This window comes from Salmo salar, chromosome 16, assembly GCF_965601325.2.
Source record: "Salmo salar chromosome 16, fSalSal1, whole genome shotgun sequence".
Classification (NCBI taxonomy): Eukaryota; Metazoa; Chordata; class Actinopteri; order Salmoniformes; family Salmonidae; genus Salmo; species Salmo salar.
In genome coordinates this window covers 52,097,550-52,120,502 of record NC_138306.1, presented here as the reverse complement: position 1 = coordinate 52,120,502, position 22,953 = coordinate 52,097,550, and the positions used below count along the sequence as shown (strand labels likewise).

At 42.8% G+C, this 22,953-nt stretch overlaps 1 protein-coding gene across 2 annotated transcripts; it reads right to left on the bottom strand.

Moving 5' to 3' along the window:
- Positions 1–4,392: 4,392 nt before the first annotated feature.
- LOC106574142 (actin-like protein 6A) lies at positions 4,393–22,265 on the bottom strand. Of its 2 annotated transcripts, none has more exons than XM_045697393.2 (14): positions 22,053–22,265; positions 21,404–21,480; positions 16,962–17,136; positions 15,361–15,461; positions 14,829–14,926; positions 14,390–14,484; positions 11,552–11,673; positions 9,914–10,003; positions 9,653–9,714; positions 9,429–9,543; positions 9,250–9,330; positions 8,980–9,075; positions 8,771–8,857; positions 4,393–5,004 (listed from the first exon to the last, which is right to left on the bottom strand). In XM_045697393.2, exons 1-14 carry the CDS (start codon positions 22,075–22,077, stop codon positions 4,924–4,926), a joined length of 1,305 nt encoding a protein of 434 aa, XP_045553349.1. In that variant the 5' UTR covers positions 22,078–22,265; the 3' UTR covers positions 4,393–4,923. The 2 variants fall into 2 exon arrangements, with proteins under 2 accessions (XP_045553349.1, XP_014005247.1); XM_014149772.3 differs by having other exon boundaries at positions 11,567–11,673.
- Positions 22,266–22,953: the final 688 nt, after the last annotated feature.

Here is a 22,953-nt window from a genome sequence, read left to right as displayed (position 1 = left end):
AAGTAGTGAGTAAGGTCCTCTCTAGATCATTTAACATTGTGGAGGAAGGTACAACAGATAAGTGCCTCCAGTCTGTATCTACATCCACCACATCTACTGATATTATACAAACCATGGTGAAAGATCTGCAGGAGCTCACCCAGACCACCCAATCATCTGACATGGTATCTGGAACCTCCCTGCTCACCACTGGACAGGTTTCTGAGAAAATGATCTGGTCTGTTGCTTGTAACATCTACTACAGTCTGCAAAGTAAGATTACGGAGTTTCTCAGAAAAGATCTTCAAATATCAGACACAACACTTGGTTCAATCAAAATGTTTACATATCAAAGCAGTTCTGCACCACAAAGAGCTAATCTCGGCCATCTTGAGGTCAACCAGAGCAGTGTTACACCTGGTGGAAAAGATGCCTGTGTGGACATTCTGCATAATTTACTACCTAAAACCACTGAGCTCTCAGGATCCATGCTGGAGGATATTGGCACAATCCGCTGTAGGAGTGCTGACAGCCAAAAGACAAGAAATACATCTTCTTCATGCTCCTCCATCTCTCTAACACCTACTTCAAAATCAAAGCAGTCAGAATGGGACTTCACCTTGCCCGGTGCTCCCATCCCCACTGAATTACCTGCTCAGAGTGACTTTCCCATTGTAAGAAACATGATCATTCAGGACTTGTTTCACACAAAAGACTTACTTCCCCCATCCTTTGTGGACAAAGTCAGGCAAGCTGCTGGGGTGGTAGTGGACAAAATGGTGGAAAGTGTTGAGAACACACAGGAAGATGGAAAAGTTGCTTCTCATCCTGACAACCTCCAATCTGCTGTTAGGAAATTGAGAAAAATAATTTCCACTGGGACCATCCACATTTTCAGTCATGAATTTGTGGATAAAGTGATAGCCATTCAGGACAACCACAGCACTCCACAGGTCTTAACATTGGCAGCAGCCAGAAGTGCTTCTGACTCCATTCTTTCAAGGCTGAAATGGGGAAAGGAACAATGTACCGTATCCAGGAAGCTCTCCTCTCAGCTTCTCCAGATATTCGCTGAAGAGACAGTGAGGGGCTTCCTAAAACAGTGGTCAGATGAGTATGAAGATATAAACATTGATGTTTCAGTCCAGAACAAACCAAGCACCTCTACTTGCATGGTCTTTCCTATCCAGCTCAATCAGAGCAAGCCAAAGGATAGTGACACAATGAATCAGCTCACCAAGGTCATGGTCAACAAAATGATGGATGCCTTATCAGTTGGCTCAAGTCATCAAATGATCACCAAAGCCAATGCCAAATGTTCTTTTGAGTCTGGTACCAGCATGGCCACCAGTGACATTGTAGAAGGGATGTTGGATTTGGTAAGGGATACCACCAGCAGTACTGGAGAGCAGATCCCCATCTTCAAGTCCAAGAAAAGCAAGAAAAGCATGTTTAGCAAGATATGCTTTAACACAAAGGTATAGTACAAGTACATATTTTCATGATTAACACTGCTTTTGAATGTATGAGATATTATTTGTTTATATAATTCAGTATTTTAGCATTGTTTTGCCTTTTTGCAGTTGATATACTGTACTTTAAGATATAACATTTTCCGTTATAATGTGCCTTTTCCCACCAACCAGGGTTCCAAGAAAGTTAGCAAGGACCACTGTCCTCAAAAGTCTATGGAGTACCAGCCTCAGAACACTTCCCCTACTGTGTACTTTACAGGTAAGCCCTGCTGTTGTTTAGGCTGCTGCTCAGTCAAGACTAAGACATTATCCCTTTACCATTCCACTAATTCATTTGGAAAGACATTGCACTCTCCTCTGAATTGTTACCCATGACATACTGGATGGTCTTTCTTTGCAGAGTCGAGGACAAATTCTCATGGTACCTTTGCTCCAGAGGGAAATGACATCGCATATTCCTTCCCACCTGAAGAGAAGAGTCGGAAACCCTCCCTTTTCACCAGAATGTATAGAGCCATCACTAGAGGCTTCTCCAACCCAAGATAATTTTCCTCATTAAATGAGATTGCATTCATTTGTTGTCATATGTTGATTGTTTTACTAGCACAAACTGTAATATGTTCTGCAATTCATCCAAATGCATTGAGGAGTATACCACCTCAGTCACAGGCCTCATCAATAAGTGGATCGACAACGTTGTGCCCACAGTGACCGTATGTACATATCCCCGACAGAAGCCATGGATTACAGGCAACATCCACACCGCCCCCGCCGGTCGCTGGGGAGGGGTGGCTCCCAAACGGCATCATCCAAATCCTCTGCATCCTCCACTCTGTGGTGAATAAAATAAAGGGATATATTGTTGTAAGACACAGAATTACAGTTGACTAAATTTACAAAATGACATTACTGTAAAGTAAAAACACCAAGCCTAAACTTTATCTGTACAGTGACTCACATAGAAGGTGTGAAACACACACAATGCAAAAACAAAAACACTTCAAAGACAGAGGTGAGAACCAAAAATAAACAATCGCCATGAGAGTTGAGTTACAAGGATGAAAATTAGAGCAGCAAACAGTGAACTAATATGAAACATAGACAATAACTACTTTGGAATTATATAACATTGAAATCACTTGTTACATAGGCCTATGTAAACTAAATCCAAAGCACAAAAAGCAGACAACTTATAAAAAAATGAAATACATATAGTAAATGAGCTATATAAAGTCCTGAAAATAATTTACTTACAGATCTAAAAGTGGATTCAATCTTTCTCGAAAGCAATCTTTGTCGTCTGAGTCGAAATCCTCATAGTTCAAATCGCTCTCCTGAACCCGAGTCCTGCTCTCCTGAACCCGAGTCCTGCTCTCCTGAACCCGAGTCCTGCTCTCCTGAACCCGAGTCCTGCTCTACTGAACCCGAGTCCTACTCACCTGAACCCGAGTCCTACTCTCCTGAAACCGAGTACTACTCTCCTGAAACCGAGTCCTACTCTCCTGAACACGAGTCCTACTCACCTGAAACCGAGTCCTACTCTCCTGAACCCGAGTCCTGCTCTCCTGAACCCGAGTCCTGCTCTCCTGAACCAGTCCTGCTCTCCTGAACCCGAGTCCTGCTCTCCTCAACCCGAGTGATGCTCTCCTCAACCCGAGTCCTGCTCTCCTGAACCCGAGTCCTGCTCTCCTGAACCCGAGTCCTACTCTCCTGAACACGAGTCCTGCTCTCCTGAACCCGAGTCCTACTCTCCTGAACACGAGTCCTGCTCTCCTGAACCCGAGTCCTACTCTCCTGAACACGAGTCCTGCTCTCCTGAACCCGAGTCCTACTCCAGTATTTTATTCGAAACTTCTGTCGGTATACTTATTCATAGTTGCCTTCTTTTTAGCTTCCTATTTAATATTCTTAGTTTTTATCTTTTTTATCCCCCACTTGAGAAGCCATCTTTTATGCTTAAGCAAGGAAATTAAAGTGATGAAATCTGTTACAATGTAATGCAGCATGTTCGGTGCGTTTCATCTCTGAGCCAGATAGCAATAGTTTGCATTATGCATAAACGGTTCTAGGCCTTGCTTTGTTCCATCCAGGTCAACTGCATATCCCTGGAAAGCTTATCTCATTGGCTACAAGACTATCAAGGTGCCATAGTAGCCAATCCCCTGTGTAATGGATGCCTAAGCAGGCAACATCATATTTTTGATGTGCAAAGATATAGTCACTCGGTGGACATTCAATGTTGCCATTAAGTCAAACATCATCAGAAAACATTGACAATAGGCTAGATCTGTTCCTACCAACCTAAGGATTCATTTGATAATACCACCCCGTGTAGCTATAGCTCGAACACAGACCAAATCGAAGCTTACCTTGTAAGATGTTTGGTGAAAACGTTGTGTAAAATAAACATTTTGACTCTTGGGGCTGGTGATCAATAACAGTAGGTCACAGGCAGACAAATAAGACATCTTCATGATCTGTGGAGTCCCAGATTTCGGTGCATATCAATGTATTCTGTGTTTATTTAGTTTATGCTTCACAATGCTAACTGTAATGTAGGTAGTAGCCACCTTGAAATGAGGTAATTTTCTCAGCCAGCCCTTATACATTTGTATGCCTATATATAGTATTAAGTCAAAGATTAAACGCACAGATCAACAGCCAAGATACTCAGCTTTCCGCAGACACCCTGCTTTTGCAGATAGGGAATACCGTTCTCATACCAGACCAAACTGAATTAAAAAAATATCTAATAGGGTCCCCAAATATGGGGAGTTTACATTTAAGAGGTTAAAGGCTTGTAAGTAAGCATTTCAGAGTAAGGTCTACACCTGTTGTATTCGGCACGTGACAAATAAAATATGATTACTTGGGGACTGTGTGCATCTGTTCTGCTGAAAAATGAATGCTTGCAAGTGTCAAAACAATTCAACATCACTTAACAAAAAATGTTTTTTATTTTCAAAAGACTGGTTATGTGCAATCAAATATCAACAAGTGAAATTAAAATACAGATTTCATTTTCAGTGAATAATTGTCTTGTCCAGTGAGCAACTCAATGACAACGATTGAATGACATCATTAGATCACCTCCAAGAAGCATCTTCAACGTTCACCTGACAATACACTGGATGAGACGCATACACTAACCAAGTGTTTCTTACCTGTCAAGAAGTTTGAGATCAAAATATAAGGTCCATTAACCACCTGAAAATGACATACTGAAGATGGAGTCAAAAGGAACTCAGCCTTTCACCCTTTTCATAGCAATGGAACATGTGACACAGTTTGTTATAGTTCATGTTTTCTACAAAAATGATAAAGGCAGATTCGATTATCAGTTTTTTTTTGTTTTTTTTAAATCAACAGAAACAACTACCGTCCTTGGGTGTTCCTGAGGTCACAGTAAAAGGTTAAACTAGACATGTTATTGTGAGTTCTGGAGGCAGCAGATGCTGTTGGTGGTCGATCAAGGGCACTTCCTGTCTACGCACTGCTTCCCGCCCTCCTCGTACTCCTGTTTTGAGATCCACATTTGCTGGAAAGTTCCCTAGAGTAAGACATTATACTTATCAGTACAAATCCCAAACAATACAACCACCATCATTGATGAAGTGCATTAGGTCAAAGTAATATGTTATTATCAAACTATTTCAAAACAGGCCAACACACAAATCCCAAAACAAATAGACAAATCATAGTGTGCAAGTGACCAGAAGCATTGCAATACAGTATAAGTATATATCAGTGGAAGCTGGTGAGGGGAGGACAGCTCATAATAAAAGGCAGGAACCGAGTACATGGAATGGCACCAAACACAAGGAAACCATGTGTTTGATGTATTGGATACCATTACACTAATTATGCTCCAGCCATTACCATGAGCCTGTCCTCCCCAATTAAGGTGCCACCAACCTCCTGTGGGGTGGGTGTGTATAATATATGTGCATGTATAATATATACACACATACACTACCGTTCAAAAGGGTTTTGGGTCCTTGTGGAAAAACGCAATTTTTGGGTCTTTAAAAAAACATCAAATTGATCAGAAATACAGTGAAGACATTGTTAATGTTGTAAATGACTATTGTAGCTGGAAACGGCAGATTTGTTATGGAATATCTACATAGGCGTACAGAGGCCCATTATCAGCAACCATCACTCTTGTGTTCCAATGGCACATTGTGTTAGCTAATTCAAGTTTATTATTTAAAAAAGGTTAATTGATCATTAGAAAACACTTTTGCAATTATGTTAGCACAACTGAAGTCTGTTGTCCTGATTAAAGAAGCAATAAAACTAGCCTTCTTTAGACTAGTTGAGTATCTGGAGCATCAGCATTTGTGGGTTCGATTACAGGTTCAAAATTGCTAGAAACAAAGAACTTTCTTCTGAAACTCAGTCTATTCTCGTTCTGAGAAACGAAGGCTATTCCATGCGAGAAATTGCCAAGAAACTGAAGATCTCGTACAACGGTGTGTACTACACCCTTCACAGAACAGCGCAAACTGGCAGAATAGAAAGAGGAGTGGGAGGCCCCGGTGCACAACTGAGCAAGAGGACAAGTACATTAGTGTGTCTAATTTGAGAAACAGACGCCTTACAAGTCCTCAACTGACAGCTTCATTAAATAGTACCCACAAAACACCAGCCTCAACGTCAACAGTGAAGAGGCGACTCCGGGATGCTGGCTTCTAGGCCGAGTTGCAAAGAAAAAGCAATTTCTCAGACTGGCCAATAAAAATAATAGATTAAGATGGGCAAAAGAACAGACACTGGAACTCTGCCAAGAAGGCCAGCATCCTGGAGTCACCTCTTCACTGTTTTGTGGGTACTATTTAATGACGCTGCCAGTTGAGGACTTGAGGCATCTGTTTCTCAAACTAGACACTGATGTACTTGTCCTCTTGCTCAGTTGGGCATGGGGGCCTCCCACTCCTCTTTCTATTCTGGTTAGAGCCAGTTTGCGCTGTTCTGTGAAGGGAGTAGTACACAGCGTTGTATGAGATCTTCAGGTTCTTGGCAACTTCTCGCATGGAATAGCCTTTATTTCTCAGAACAAGAATAGACTGATGAGTTTCAGAAGAAAGTGCTTTGTTTCTGGCCATTTTGAGCCTGTAATCGAACCCACAAATGCTGATGCTCCAGATACTCAACTAGTCTAAAGAAGGCCAGTTTTATTGCTTCTTTAATCAGGACAACAGTTTTCAGCTGTGCCAACATAATTGCAAAAGGGTTTTCTAATGATCAATTAGCCTTTTAAAATTATAAACATGGGATTAGCTAACAACGTGCCATTGGAACACAGGAGTGATGGTTGCTGATAATGGGCCTCTGTACGCCTATGTACAGTTGAAGTCGGAAGTTTACATACACTTAGGTTGGAGTCATTGAAACTTGTTTTTCAACCACAAATTTCTTGTTAACAAACTATAGTTTTGGCAAGTCGGTTAGGACATCTACTTTGTGCATGACACAAGTAATTTTTCCAACAATTGTTTACAGACAGATTATTTCACTTATAATTCACTGTATCACAATTCCAGTGGGTCAGAAGTTTACATACACTAAGTTGACTGTGCCTTTAAACAGCTTGGAAAATTCCAGAAAAGGATGTCATGGCTTTAGCAGCTTCTGATAGGCTAATTGACATCATTTGAGTCAATTGGAGGTGTACCTGTGGATGTATTTCAAGGCCTACCTTCAAACTCAGTGCCTCTTTGCTTGACATGGGAAAATCAAAATAAATCAGCCAAGACCTCAGAAAACAAATTGTAGACCTCCACAAGTCTGGTTCATCCTTGGGAGCAATTTCCAAATGCCTGAAGGTACCACGTTCATCTGTACAAACAATAGTACGCAAGTATAAACACCATGGGACCACGCAGCCATCATACCGCTCAGGAAGGAAACGCGTTCTGTCTCCTAGAGATGAACGTACTTTGGTGCGAAAAGTGCAAATCAATCCCAAAACAACAGCAAAAGACTTTGTGAAGATGCTGGAGGAAACAGGTACAAAAGTATCTATATCCACAGTAAAACGAGTACTATATCGACATAACCTGAAAGGCTGCTCAGCAAGGAAGAAGCCACTGCTCCAAAACTGCCATAAAAAGCCAGACTATGGTTTGCAACTGCACATGGGGAAAAATATCGTACTTTTTGGAGAAACGTCCTCTGGTCTGATGAAACAAAAATAGAACTGTTTGGCCATAATGACCATCGTTATGTTTGAAGGAAAAAGGGGGAGACTTGCAAGCCGAAGAACACCATCCCAACCGTGAAGCACAGGGGTGGCAGCATCATGTTGTGGGGTGTTTTGCTGCAGGAGGGACTGGTGCACTTCCCAAAATAGATGGCATCATGAGGCAGGAACATTTTGTGGATATATTGAAGCAACATCAAGACATCAGTCAGGAAGTTTAAGCTTGGTCGCAAACGGGTCTTCCAAATGGACAATGACCCCAAGCATACTTCCAAAGTTGTGGCAAAATGGCTTAAGGACAACAAAGTCAAGGTATTGGAATGGCCATCACAAAGCCCTGACCTCAATTCTATAGAAAATGTATGGGCAGAACTGAAAAAGTATGTGCGAGCAAGGAGGCCTACAAACCTGACTCAGTTACACCAGCTCTGTCAGGAGGAATGGGACAAAATTCCCCCAACTTATTGTGGGAAGCTTGTGGAAGGCTACCCGAAACGTTTGACCCAAGTTAAACAATTTATAGGCAATGCTACAAAAAACTAATTGAGTGTATGTAAACTTCTGACCCACTGGGAATGTGATGAAAAAAATAAAAGCTGAAGTAAATCATTCTCTCTACTATTATTCTGACATTTCACATTATTAAAATAAAGTGGTGATCCTAACTGACCTAAGACAGGTCATGTTTACTAGGATTAAATGCCAGGAATCGTGAAAGACTGAGTTTAAATGTATTTTGCTAAGGTGTATATAAACTTCTGACTTCAACCGTAGCTATTCCATTACAAATCTGCCGTTTCCAGCTACAATAAACATTAACAATGTCTACACTGTATTTCTGATCAATTTGATGTTATTTTAAATGGACAAAAAAAAGTGCTTTTCTTTGACCCCAAACATTTGAACGGTAGTGTATATTTTTTTACATTTGCAAAATAAAACAAATACAACTATTTTTGATTTGTCATTATGGGGTATTGAGTGTAGATTGATGAGGAGAAAATAAACAATTTAATCCATTTTAGAAGGCTGTCACAAAACAAAATGTAGAAAAAGTCAAGCGGTCTGAATACTTTCTGAATGCCCTGTATATATATGGATGTGAACTCACTAGTGATGCCAAGATGGAACCTCCTATCCAGGCACTGAACCTGCGCTCCACCGTTGTGTTGTTGGCTATCAACTTCAGCCTCATGCTCTGAACACAGGACAGAAGACAAATTAGACACTGACAGGAACTGTGGACAGGAACATTTACTAAGAAGAGGACAAGAAATTGACAAAATAAGTCAATGAGAAATATTTTAGTGCATCACTCACAGGAGGGGTCTTCTGAGAGAGTTCTCTGGTGAGTCGGTCCGTGAAGCCCGAGATGAGCGTGTTGCCGCCGGTGACCACCACGCTACCATAAAGACCCTGAGACAAAGGTCAAAGGTCAGTTCTGTACAACCTCTGTGGGAATAAAGGTCACCTGGCCTCAATATGTAATTCTGAATAACAGTAATAGATCACGTATCACAAAATACACAGGCCTAGTAACCATGGCAGCCAAAACAAGCAACATGATAGGTCTTGAATGTGGGCACCTACCGGCCGAATATCGATGTCACACATTCCCACACTGGTGGTCACCACGTGGCCGACTCCCAACATGGTGTTGCCAGACAGACCCTGTGGAGGAGAACCGGAACATTCCGAGAACATCACATTTCAGACAGGTCCGGTCAAAGTGAATGATTGAGGCATTGTGGCATTCAAGCGATTCTTACCTTGGCATTGGAAGGGTCAAAAAGGCCTTCTGGAATCTTCAGCCTCTCTGCCCCAAAGTCACAGTTGTATCCATTGGGCAGCTCGTAGTGTACCGTGGGCATCTGGGCTGCAACTCTGTAGGAGGATTACATTTCAACACAATGAAAATGAACCCTTAAAAAGGGAGAGAACTATTCTGTGGTGGTTATTGTGAAATGATAGAATGGGAGTATGGTGGACTCACTGTTCATCATAAGGCGAGTCTGAAACCTGCAGCACAGACGCTTGGAAATCCTGAATCACAGTCTGGAGACAGGGGGCGAAAAAAGATGAAATAATTGTTCTAGCAGTACAGTAATGAATATTCACATTAGGAAAATGTGAATGATGAAGACAGGTTATCACCACATGTCTATGGTCTATATGTTACGGTGATGCAGCACCGACCACCTACATTGGACTGTTTAGGACTTCCTGTTTATGATTAGAACACAAAGCTGCTTACATTACACATGTAGTTGTGCCAGGACCTGGTGACTTGAGGTAGTTTCTCCTTCTTCTTCCAGCTGGCTGGGGTTCCATCACGTACAGCATCCTACAGTGAGAAACACAAGGTCAGCAGTGACGATGTCATAGCGGACAAGTACCCTGGTTCCAGATCTGCAGGAACGTTGTCAGAGTGGACAAGTACCCTGGTTCCAGATCTGCAGGAGCGTTGTCAGAGTGGACAAGTACCCTGGTTCCAGATCTGCAGGAACATTGTCAGAGTGGACAAGTACCCTGGTTCCAGATCTGCAGGAACGTTGTCAGAGTGGACAAGTACCCTGGTTCCAGATCTGCAGGAACGTTGTCAGAGTGGACAAGTACCCTGGTTCCAGATCTGCAGGAACGTTGTCAGAGTGGACAAGTACCCTGGTTCCAGATCTGCAGGAACGTTGTCAGAGTGGACAAGTACCCTGGTTCCGATCGGCAGGAACGTTGTCATAGTGGACAAGTACCCTGGTTCCAGATCTGCAGGAACGTTGTCAGAGTGGACAAGTACCCTGGTTCCAGATCTGCAGGAACGTTGTCAGAGTGGACAAGTAACCTGGTTCCAGATCTGCAGGAGCGTTGTCATAGTGGACAAGTACCCTGGTTCCAGATCGGCAGGAACGTTGTCATAGCGGACAAGTACCCTGGTTCCAGATCGGCAGGAACGTTGTCATAGTGGACAAGTACCCTGGTTCCAGATCTGCTTGTGCCGTCTATGGAAATGACAGCTGGAGTTGGCGAGACAGCACCAACAGATCTGGGACCAGGCTAGAGAAGGAGGAAGAGATAAAAATAAACGAGAGCCAGGGATAAAAGGCTACCAGTCTTTTGAGGTCAGGAATATGAGGAATTCCTGATTAATTCAGAGAAATCACATCTCAGAGTCTGACGGGTGATGGTGAAGACAATCACAGAACAATGGCACATTTTGTGATATGAAAAATCAAGGCATGAAAGAAGGATGGGATTCCTTTGAATTATGGTTCCTATCATGGTTTCTTCCTTCCAGAGCTAAAATGGTTTCTTCCTTCCAGAGCTTATTAAATGACAGATATTTCCTTGCTTTACGTTTTGTAGATTATGACTTTTTCAAGCACGCTGTGCGACATGCTCATTTGAATTAATTTGAATACAAGTATAAGACAATAGAGATTGGCCTTAATTGAAATTCCCTCATCAATGTAGGACTTTTGGTAAAGACTTGATCAAACTGATTCCATATATCCCAATTCATAGCGCATGTCAATTCGATGCTCATGCATGCAATGTACGGGAACAAAATACCAGAGTTAGAGCATCTCTGTGTTAATTGTTATTGGCCAATCATAAAATTACAAGCACAAATCTAGACAAAATTAATATTACATGCAGATTCTCAAACAAACCTATGGTAAAATCCCCTTTTGAATATGTTATACTATGACAAAAGTGATTAATGAAACTAAAATGTAGTGGATGAAGGGAAATACATGAGACAACCTGAATATGTAAAGATCAATAATTTTTTTTAAATATCTAAGTTCTATACTTACAAATTCCCCACCACCATAACGTGAGCAATAGCACCAAAAAGTGAGATGTGGAATCTCTGAAATGAGTAGTTTTGACTTACTTTAGCAGGTCTCACCTTTGATGCAATCATGTAAGGAGGGACTATTTCAACATTTAACTCTTGAAATAGCTCTCTACATTGCATGCTCATAAAGTCTCCAGCAAGGGGAGACTTGACGATGCCTGCAATAAAAGAGCATAAAACGTGTCACTTGGATGGTTTTGGGGAAAGGATAACTGAACACAACATTAGTGTCTCATTTAGAGCATCAAAACGCTTTTCCTCTCCAATCATTTAGAGCGTTACACACCTGCTATGAAGGCTTGTAACAACTATGACATACACAGACCAAGAACACTGAATCGACTTTGCACCATTGTGAACAGAAGCATTGTGTCCTCATGCTTGTCCTTTGACGACCCTGCCACGCTGCTCCCCAGACGACCCCGCCACGCTGCTCCCCAGACGACCCCGCCACGCTGCTCCCCAGACGACCCCGCCACGCTGCTCCCCAGACGACCCCGCCACGCTGCTCCCCAGACGACCCCGCCACGCTGCTCCCCAGACGACCCCGCCACGCTGCTCCCCAGACGACCCCGCCACGCTGCTCCCCAGATGACCCCAACACGCTGCTCCCCAGACGACCCCGCCACGCTGCTCCCCAGACGACCCCAACACGCTGCTCCCCAGACGACCCCGCCACGCTGCTCCTCAGACGACCCCGCCACGCTGCTCCTCAGACGACCCCAACACGCTGCTCCTCAGACGACCCCGCCACGCTGCTCCCCAGACGACCCCGCCACGCTGCTCCCCAGACGACCCCGCCACGCTGCTCCCCAGACGACCCCAACACGCTGCTCCCCAGACGACCCCGCCACGCTGCTCCCCAGACGACCCCAACACGCTGCTCCCCAGACGACCCCGCCACGCTGCTCCCCAGACGACCCCGCCACGCTGCTCCTCAGACGACCCCAACACGCTGCTCCTCAGACGACCCCAACACGCTGCTCCTCAGACGACCCCGCCACGCTGCTCCCCAGACGACCCTAACACGCTGCTCCCCAGACGACCCCAACACGCTGCTCCCCAGACGACCCCACCACGCTGCTCCCCAGACGACCCCAACACGCTGCTCCCCAGACGACCCCAACACGCTGCTCCCCAGACGACCCCACCACGCTGCTCCCCAGACGACCCCAACACGCTGCTCCCCAGACGACCCTAACACGCTGCTCCTCAGACGACCCCACCACGCTGCTCCTCAGACGACCCCACCACGCTGCTCCCCAGACGACCCCAACACGCTGCTCCCCAGACGACCCTAACACGCTGCTCCCCAGACGACCCCGCCACGCTGCTCCCCAGACGACCCCGCCACGCTGCTCCCCAGACGACCCCAACACGCTGCTCCCCAGACGACCCCGCCACGCTGCTCCTCAGACGACCCCGCCACGCTGCTCCTCAGACGACCCCGCCACGCTGCTCCTCAGACGACCCCAACACGCTGCTCCTCAGACGACCCCGCCACGCTGCTCCCCAGACGACCCTAACACGCTGCTCCCCAGACGACCCTAACACGCTGCTCCCCAGACGACCCTAACACGCTGCTCCTCAGACGACCCTAACACGCTGCTCCCCAGACGACCCTAACACGCTGCTCCCCAGACGACCCTAACACGCTGCTCCCCAGACGACCCCACCACGCTGCTCCCCAGACGACCCCACCACGCTGCTCCCCAGACGACCCCACCACGCTGCTCCCCAGACGACCCTAACACGCTGCTCCCCAGACGACCCTAACACGCTGCTCCCCAGACGACCCTAACACGCTGCTCCCCAGACGACCCTAACACGCTGCTCCTCAGACGACCCCACCACGCTGCTCCCCAGACGACCCCACCACGCTGCTCCCCAGACGACCCCACCACGCTGCTCCCCAGACGACCCTAACACGCTGCTCCCCAGACGACCCTAACACGCTGCTCCCCAGACGACCCTAACACGCTGCTCCTCAGACGACCCTAACACGCTGCTCCCCAGACGACCCTAACACGCTGCTCCTCAGACGACCCTAACACGCTGCTCCTTTCCCAAATGACCCTTTCCTCATATCATATCAACTAAAATGGCTCAGTTGATGTTTATACGCCAGACTCCTGTGCCACTGTCCTCGGTCTTGCATTTCACTGCAGCTACGACTCAAATTGCCTCACTGCAGAAAGCCTAGCCCTTGACGCTTTACCAAGATGGTTGCTGTTACCTAATTTTTCACAAACATGTCTCTTTAGTGTAAGGAGATGACTTGAAGGTGGACACCAATGTCAAACCCCTTCACTGTGTTTCCATCATCTTCCTGCTACTTCCTGCTGGGGATTCAACTTGCTGCAGGGAGAGGACGGAAGTGCGACCCAGTTCGCTGCTTTTCAGTTGATTGATTGATTTTGGGGTTTCCACAAGTATGAAGTATTCAAAACCAAATCAGTATCTATCTAAAGTAACTTGGACCCACATCCTGAGACACGATGGCTTTAAATTCTTGTCAACTCACAATGGTAAGAGTTTATCCATCACTCATAATGGTAAGAGTTTATCCATCACTCATAATGGTAAGAGTTTATCCAGCGCTCATAATGGTAAGAGTTTATCCAGCACTCATAATGGTAAGAGTTTATCCATCACTCATAATGGTAAGAGTTTATCCATCACTCATAATGGTAAGAGTTTATCATCACTCATAATGGTAAGAGTTTATCCATCACTCACAATGGTAAGAGTTTATCCATCACTCACAATGGTAAGAGTTTATCCAGCACTTTTAAGACTTGTACATGACGTGGATAATAAAATCCAGTCAAACTAAAATAGAAAAGAGTGTGGTGGGAGAGCTGGACAATTGACCTTGCTGAAGCACATAACCGTCGTGCACTGGAATGGCTGTGGTGTGTGTGGCTCCGCTGTCTAACACCAACCCTGTGGATCGTCCGTTGGCAAAGCTGAGGCACTCAGAGTTAAGGGAACAGAAGGGCCGTTTCTACAGAGATGAGATACAATGTCTTTTAGGCTGAACCCTTTCGTCAAAGTCACATGAGCAATCACTAATAGTAAACAACTACTGCAAAAATAAATTTATAATTTTTTTTAGGAGACTAAAGTGGTTAAATAAATAAAAAATTGCAAAGAAAACAGATTTTGGGGTCATTATTAAACAGCAGATGCTCATGTCATTTGACTAGTGTTTTATTACAGTGACGTCATCGAGCCACCACTTCATTAACCTTCCGACAACATCCCGATATTATTTCAATTCACTGTGTAAGCCAGCGTGGCGTAAGGATACGAAGACAGCACCGCCGTTTTGCACAGGAAGAAGGCAGGAATGTTGTAATGCTCAAACATCAGCTCGGTTAGCTTCTCCCGCTTGGCTCGTGTGTTCCACTGCAGAGATAAGAGAAAACCATGACGACCCTCTTTTCTTTTACAACATGTCACACCATAGCAAAACATTTTGAAAGTGAAACGTGAACTAGCGTTTCTTGTTGAACAAGTACAGATAACACCTTCTGTTTCAGAGCATTTTCTTACGTTTGGTGCCTAATGCCAGATATCAGTGTACAATGAACCAGCGGGACACCATAGACTGAATACTACAGAAAACCAAATACTATATTTTACAGTACAATAACTCCAAAAGTGGTTAGTTTTCATTCAAAATCAGGGCTGATTCCCTTGCGGACATTGAGGGCACTACTGGCTGTCGGTGTGCACCCATTCCATTCCTACAGTGGGCTCGCGACACACTGAATGAGTTTCTCACGAAGCCTATTAACTCTGTGTTCTAAATGCCAAAATGGAAGGCGAGGCCTACTCACCGAGGCTTCTGACATGAGTACAGGATGGATGCTGGGTTCCGACTTGAAGTGCATCTTGTAGGTGTGGTCTAGAATGGCCTGGAAGCTGTCCCAGTCCTCGACTTCACAGATAACAAAACAAACAAAAAGACCAATGTACCGAGTTAGAGGATGTCATGGTAACCAGTGCAAATTTCCCCACAATAAATCCTGAAGGCAAGGGGTTGGGCCATGGTAGTTTTCCTTGTATAAAATACCCATAAATGATCAAAATCAAATCAAATGTACTTATAAAGCCCTTTTTACGTCAGCCGATGTCACAAAGTGTTATACAGAAACCCAGCCTAAAACCCCAAACAGCAAGCAATGCAGATGTAGAAGCACAGTGGCTAGGAAAAACTCCCAGGAACCTAGGAAGAAACCTAGAGGAACCAGGCTCTGAGGGGTGGCCAGTCCTCTCTCTTTGGGCAAGTCGTGCAGGTCACCTGCTGCAAATAATGCCTGGTACTGTTTAATAGTTAATACTTAAGAGCAAACATGGCGTTGCCACGAGCACCACCGCAGATATTGAGATGAGTGAGATGCAAGACTTCACACCCATACAGTAACTGCACATGTGCATGGGTTTGCTACACACTGTTAGAATGGTAGGTATGGGACAAAAACAGCATAGAAGTTTAGCCTCGCGCTCCAACCCTCTTTGTTGTTGCGGAAATTGACCCACTGTGCCGTTTACCTTGTGCATGTACGTCATATCGCTGACTCTACCTTTAAAAAAGGTGTACATACTTACGTCTCCTCACACAACTATATTATATTAACCTACATCTTTCATCTCTGTTGCCGGGTCAGATACTGGAGAAAATAGACTGAAGAACTTGGCTAATTTGAGAGAAATGTGTGAATTCTAATCCAGGGCAGCACTCCAAGGAGCTCTCTGATATATAGTGCTGCTCAGAGTCTATTAAGATCTTTGTCACACTTTCCTCTAATAGCCCACGTCCCCAGTACTGAATTCACATTAATGTCAGGATCACGTAAGCAGAAAAGTCAGAAATGGCATTGTCATAAAAAAATGTTTTAAATGGGGCATCACATCAGCACCATGGACAGCTCAGGAGAAAGACACAATACATCATCCATGATAGTTCTGTCTGACCAATGAACAACCATCCTTTCTATTTTCTAACAGAGACCATCTTCTTCATCACTTCTAAATCACTATGTTGACTATTGAACATCTTAACGTGTTGTTTTTGTGTGTGTTTATACGCTGGCTTCACAAAACAAATGTCAATGTTAAATGGACTATAAAGTATATTGTTAGTGGTAAAGCATAGACAATTTCAGAAAGGCAAAACTTCCGGACACGTCAATACTGCCGTTTGTGTTAATCTCACAGGAAGATTCTCAGGTCAGTGAAAGTTCAGACAAGGATCCTCTCACAAAACATTGTGCATTGTCCTAGATATTGAAGGCATTACCTGGCATCCCCACTAGCTGTTCTGCCTATACGCTCTGCATACCATGTCACAGCTTTGGCTTTTATTTCATCCAGGCAGAACGCTGTCAATACAACTTCCACATTGTCCACGATCACATGACGGAGGAGAGAGACTCACTCATGCCGTTTTTGAGCGGTGACATGACCTCCATATTCTCGCGGGCCACCCTCAGCTGGTTGGTGTCGATGAAGTAGTTAGTGCCCTGCTTGCCCTTGTCCCCGCCGTCCGTCTCCATCGGGGTGCTGCCATCCTCCCTGTCCAGGGTCACGCCCATCACCGTGGGGAAGTCCGCCTACCGGCACAAATAAATGTGTATATTAGGGTTGGGTGATGTCAACTTTTGTCCTATCATGATTCTGTACATATAAAAATCGCCCTCTAGACGATGTTCTCCAAAACTAAAATATATTTTTTTGCCCCTAGCACGAGCTCGTATACTACGGGAGGGACGCGAGGAATCATGACATTGACTAAATATATTGGAGCCAAACCTTTTCTAGTAGGCTGTTCCACTCTGGTGTAGCTGCGGAACGAAAGAGGTGTGCAGACCTATCTGAGTGTGTGTGTGTGTGCCGAAGCGCGCAGATGGATCGAGTGACCCAGTCAACGAGCCTCGCTGTCTGTCATGTGATGGGGGTGTAAATCATCATGGACTGCAGATCAACTCTGCTGTCCTCACAACTGGATAATTCTACACTGATTCACATTCTTCCTCTCTTATTAGAGCTAGGATACTATGCGTTGTAGGTAGGTTGCACATTTGTAGAATAATATGGAAATTAGAGCCCGACCAATATATCGTTTCACTGATAAAAAATATATAAAAAACAAACTTAAATACATTTTTTACAATATTTTTTTTAAATAAATACAAATAATAATAAAAAAATAATAATAATAAATATATTATTATTATTATAATAATAATAATATTAAAAATAATATATAAAAAAATATATATAAAAAAATAAAATAAAATAAAAAAATACTAAATAAAATAAAATAAATAAATAAATATTAAAAAATAAAAAATAAAAATAAAAAATAATAAAAAAAAAAAATCGGCAGATATTGGCCATTTTTAACTATATCGGTATAAACCGATAATTCCACCAATAACTGATATTCCCTAAATAGAATGGGAAAAAAAGGTCATCTCATGCTTATCTGACCACTTGTGGCCATTTTCATGATGAGTCATTATTGTCAAACTCACAATGTAAGAAATCAACATCGGACAAAAAAACGAATAACTTGGTTGGGCTCTAATGGAAATAGGCCAAGGTCAACTACAGGCTATGCGTCGTTTCTATAATCTAATACTCATAACTTTAATTAGTTTTAACGCTTTTATGATATTTCAATTCGTAGGATTGGGGTGGGGGGGGGCTTCGGCCTCTCCTGCATGCATAATTTCTGTCTTATAACAAACTAAGGTTTGTTCAAATTTCGCATTAGATTATATTATCTTGCTATTGTTCCTTCCATCTTTATCAGTATTACTTTAGGCCTACCATGTTAAGTTGTAAAAAATAAAATTTAAATAAAAAAGTTTGAGATATCTAACGGAGTTCTAGGCTTCATTCATTGTTTGATCTTGAAATTGAGCTGAGGGAGAAATCCGACATGCTTAAAACCAAAAGTGTGGCTTATAGACCAAATCATATTCATATCAAATGGAGAGAAAATAGGAAATTAGGCTTTTAATAAAATAAGACACTGATTGCCCACTATACAAAATTGTTTACATATTTATTGAAATAGCAATATAGGCCATTTACTCTGAATGTCACCCGTGCACTGCCCCTGCTGTGCACCTGACTCCCTCTTTAATACGTGCTGCCAGTCAAGTTGAAATGGGTTAGGTATCTCCAGTTACCTCACAATGTCGTCACATCGCAATGTCGTCACATCACAATGTCGTCACATCACAATGTCGTCACATCACAATGTCACCATCGACTATGGCCGTCAAATCAAATAAAATCAGTCACGTGTCGAATACAACAGGTGTAGACTTCACCGTAAAATCCTTACTTACGAGCCCTTTCCCAACAACGCAGAGTTAAAAAGTAGAAAATGTGCAAATAAAAATAGAATAGTAACAAATAACAATAATGAGGCTATATACAAGGACCACCTTAGTTCATTCCTACTTAGATGTGTGTGTACTGGGTATATGTTGTGTAATTTGTTAGATATTACTTGTTAGATATTACTGTACTGTCGGAGCTAGAAGCACAAGCATTTTGCTACACCCGCAATTACATCTGCTAAATATGTGTATGTGACCAATAAAATTTGATTTGATCATCCTCAATAGACAATTCTATCGTAATATCGCCCAACCTCAGTACATATTCTTTTTGCATTTCCACTGAGGATTTACCCGTGTTTTACCCAAAAGGCTAAGACTTTTCTGTTTCCATCTACATGGGCCAGCACCCGTGGCTTACTGGGCCACGGTTCCGGCGGACCTGCTCCAACTTGCGGTCAAGGCAAGTCAGCTAGGGCTTTGAGGGGCATTTACATAACAATGCCTAAGTGTGAACATGTGTTTACACCTTCTCAAAAAGAAACTGTTTTAATTATGCAGAGGTTGTGGATTCTGTTCTTCACAAGTCCTCACTGCCAGCCCTAGCTATGGAAACACCGTTTCCCCAGTATAACATCAGGTTGAATACACTAGTGGAACACTGGTGTTACAGTTGAAAGCAGAACAAGCATCCATTCCATTTCCTTATGTAAAAATTATCTCATTCAGGTCACATTTAACATAAAGGTTAAATAAATGAAAAATAATAACAAGGGAGGAATGGAGCAAGGGCACTCAGTAGATCCATTTGTACTATTTTCTCCATTGTATAATAATAGTGAAGACAAAAACTATGAAATAACACATATGGAATCATATAGTAACCAAAAAAAGTGTTAAACAAATCAAAATATATTTTAGATTCTTCAAAATAGCCACCCTTTGCCTTGATGTCAGCTTTGCACACTCTTGGCATTCTCTCAACAAGCTTCACTCTGTGGTCCAACTCATCCCAAACCATTTCAATTGGTTTGAGGTCGGGTGATTGTGGAGGCCAGGTGATTTGATGCAGCACTCCATCACTCTCCTTCTTGGTCAAATAGCCCTTACACAGCCTGGAGGTGTGTTGGGTCATTGTCCTGTTGAAAAACAAATGATAGTCCCACTAAGCGCAAACTAAATGGGATGGTGTATCGTTGCAGAATGCTGTGGTTGCCATGCTGGTTAAGTGTGCCTTGAATTCTAAATAAATCACTGACAGTGTCACCAGCAAAGCACCATCACACTTCCTCCTCCATGCTTCACGGTGGGAACAACACATGCGGAGATGATCTGTTCCCCTACTCTGCATCTCACAAAGACACGGCGGTTGGAATAAAAAAAAATCTCAAATTTTGACTCATCAGACCAAAGGACAGATTTCCACCGGTTTAATGTCCATTGCTCATGTTTCATGGTGCAAGCAAGTCTATTCTTATTGGAGTCCTTTAGTAGCGTTTTCTTTGCAGCAATTTAACCATGAAGGCCTGATTCACACAGTCTCCTCTGAACAGTTGATGTTGAGATGCATCTGTTACTTGATCTCTGTTAAGCATTTATTTGGGTGGCAATTCCTGAGGCTGGTAACTAAATCAAATCAAATTTTATTGGTCACATACACGTGTTGAGCAGATGTTATTGCGGTTGTAGCGAAATACTTGTGCTTCTAGTTCCGACAGTGCAGCAATATCTAACAAATTCACAACAAATACCTAATACACACAAATCTAAGTAAAGGAATGGAATTAAGAATATATAAATATGGACGAGCAATGTCAGAGCGGCAAAGACTAAGATACAGAACTTATTCTCTGCAGCAGAGGTAACTGAGTCTTCCTTTCCTTTGGCGGTTCTCATGAGAGCCAGTTTCATCATAGTGCTTGATGGTTTTTGCAACTGCACTAAAATAAACTTTAAAAGTTCTTAAACTTTTGCAGATTTACTGACTTTCATGTCTTAAACTAATGATGGACTGTAATTTCTCTTTGTTTATTTGAGCTGTTCTTGCATTAAATATGGACTTGGTCTTTTACCAAATATCTTCTGTATTCCACCTCTACCTTGTCACAACACAAGTGATTGGCTCAAATGCATTAAGGAAAGAAATTCCACAAATTAACTTTTAACAAGGCACACCTGTTAATTGAAATGCATTCCAGGTGACTACCTCATGAAGCTGGTTGAGAGAATGCCAAGAGTGTACAAAGCTGTAATCAAGGCAAAGGGTGGCAACTTTGAAGAATCTAAAATATATTCTGATTTGTTTAACACCTTTTTGGTTACTATATGATTCCATAGGTGTTATTTCATAGTTTTGATGTCTTCACGATTAATCTATAATATAGAAAATAGTAAAAAAATAAAGAAAAACCCTTGAATGAGTAGGTATCCAAACTTTTGACTCGTACTATACCCTCCAAAAGAAAATTAATACGCAAAGGAAGATGCATAGTTAATAATAAGGTCACTACACTTGGGCGCTTACCTTTGGACAATCTTCTCCAGCATACCCTGCTCTCACTGTGTAAGAGCCTATGTCAAACACTAGGGCTCCAACCTCATCTGCAGAGAGAAGATACCAAAGTGAAGAAATTACAAGTACAACATGGGAGCAATGTTATGATTAGAGGCTAGTTTACACCACACTTATAGCTAGCTATATTAGAACGCTAAAGAAAATATGAAATCTAAACGTATTATTTTGGTTGAACTTGCAGATAATGATAATATCCTGGACAACTAAAAGATAGATACCTTAGCTAAAATTATAAAAGTCAACACGCGAAAGTAGCGAGTAATTCATCTGCAAAGAGCTGGGAAACATGTAGCTAGCTCTTAGCTAATTTAGCTAGCTAGTTTCAGCTTTCACTCATTAGATGGGAGACAGGCAGTCATATTTCATAAATCACAAACTAGCAAGTACATGAGAGAAAAATACATGATTTTGCCCGTCATTGATAGTTAACTAGTAAGCCAGCTAAAGATAATACCAAAGATTTCCGATCTGTGATAATATCAATCTGCAGAGCACTTGTTAACAGGCTAGCTAGCAAGCTAGTTGTATAGCATCTTTCGCCATACAGAACAACGTGGCGCGTTCATTCATTTAATTTTGACATCAAAATCACACTCACCGCCTCCATACACTCCGCCACTCATCCTCGCAAATGATGAACAGAACAATTTTACTTTCTGGTTAATACGATTGAAGAAAAAAAATTCCCGGCAGCTAAACCTTTTATCACAACAAAATAAATTAAGTAACGTGAATCAACCTAACAGGCCATACAGACGCTATCCAATCAAACATCGCAACGACATAACTAGATCCGCCTCTGTGCTTGACGTTAAGTTACTGTGAGAGGAAGGGGTACTGTATTTTGGATGAGAGGGAACGAAATTGGAAGGAGTGAACCTAACAGCCCCCAGTGGTTAAAGACTTGAATATGTTTTTATTTAACAGGCAAGTCAGTTAAGAACAAACTCTTATTTACAACGACGGCCTACCCCGGCCAAACCCTAACCCAGATAACGCTGGGCCAATTGTGCACCGCCCTATGGGCCTCTCAATCATGGCCAGTTGTGATACAGCTTGGAATCGAACCAGGATCTGTGGTGACACCACTAGCACTGAGATGCAGTGCCTTAGACTACTGCGCCACTCATGAGGGCAACTGAAAATAATGAATTAGTCAGAAGTGGTCGAACCATTTTTACACAGGTCAAAGATAAGAATATCCAAAGATGATCAATACATTTTCAGCAGCAGTGGAGTTCAGTCACTATATTTAATCAAATAAACTGTCAAATGTATTATTTGTTTTAGACTAGTAATGGACCTTATTGTTTGACTGTCAATGGGTAGAGCATAGACCTTGGACGATAATCCGAAAATTATCGACTCAGACCATACCAACTATTTTATCAAGGACATTTGACTGATATCGATAATTTCGATAAGTAGCCTATAGTAGATAAATGTGAAGTTTGAAATTAAATCAGTCTGCTAATATGTGCTAAGGGCTATTGTTAAGT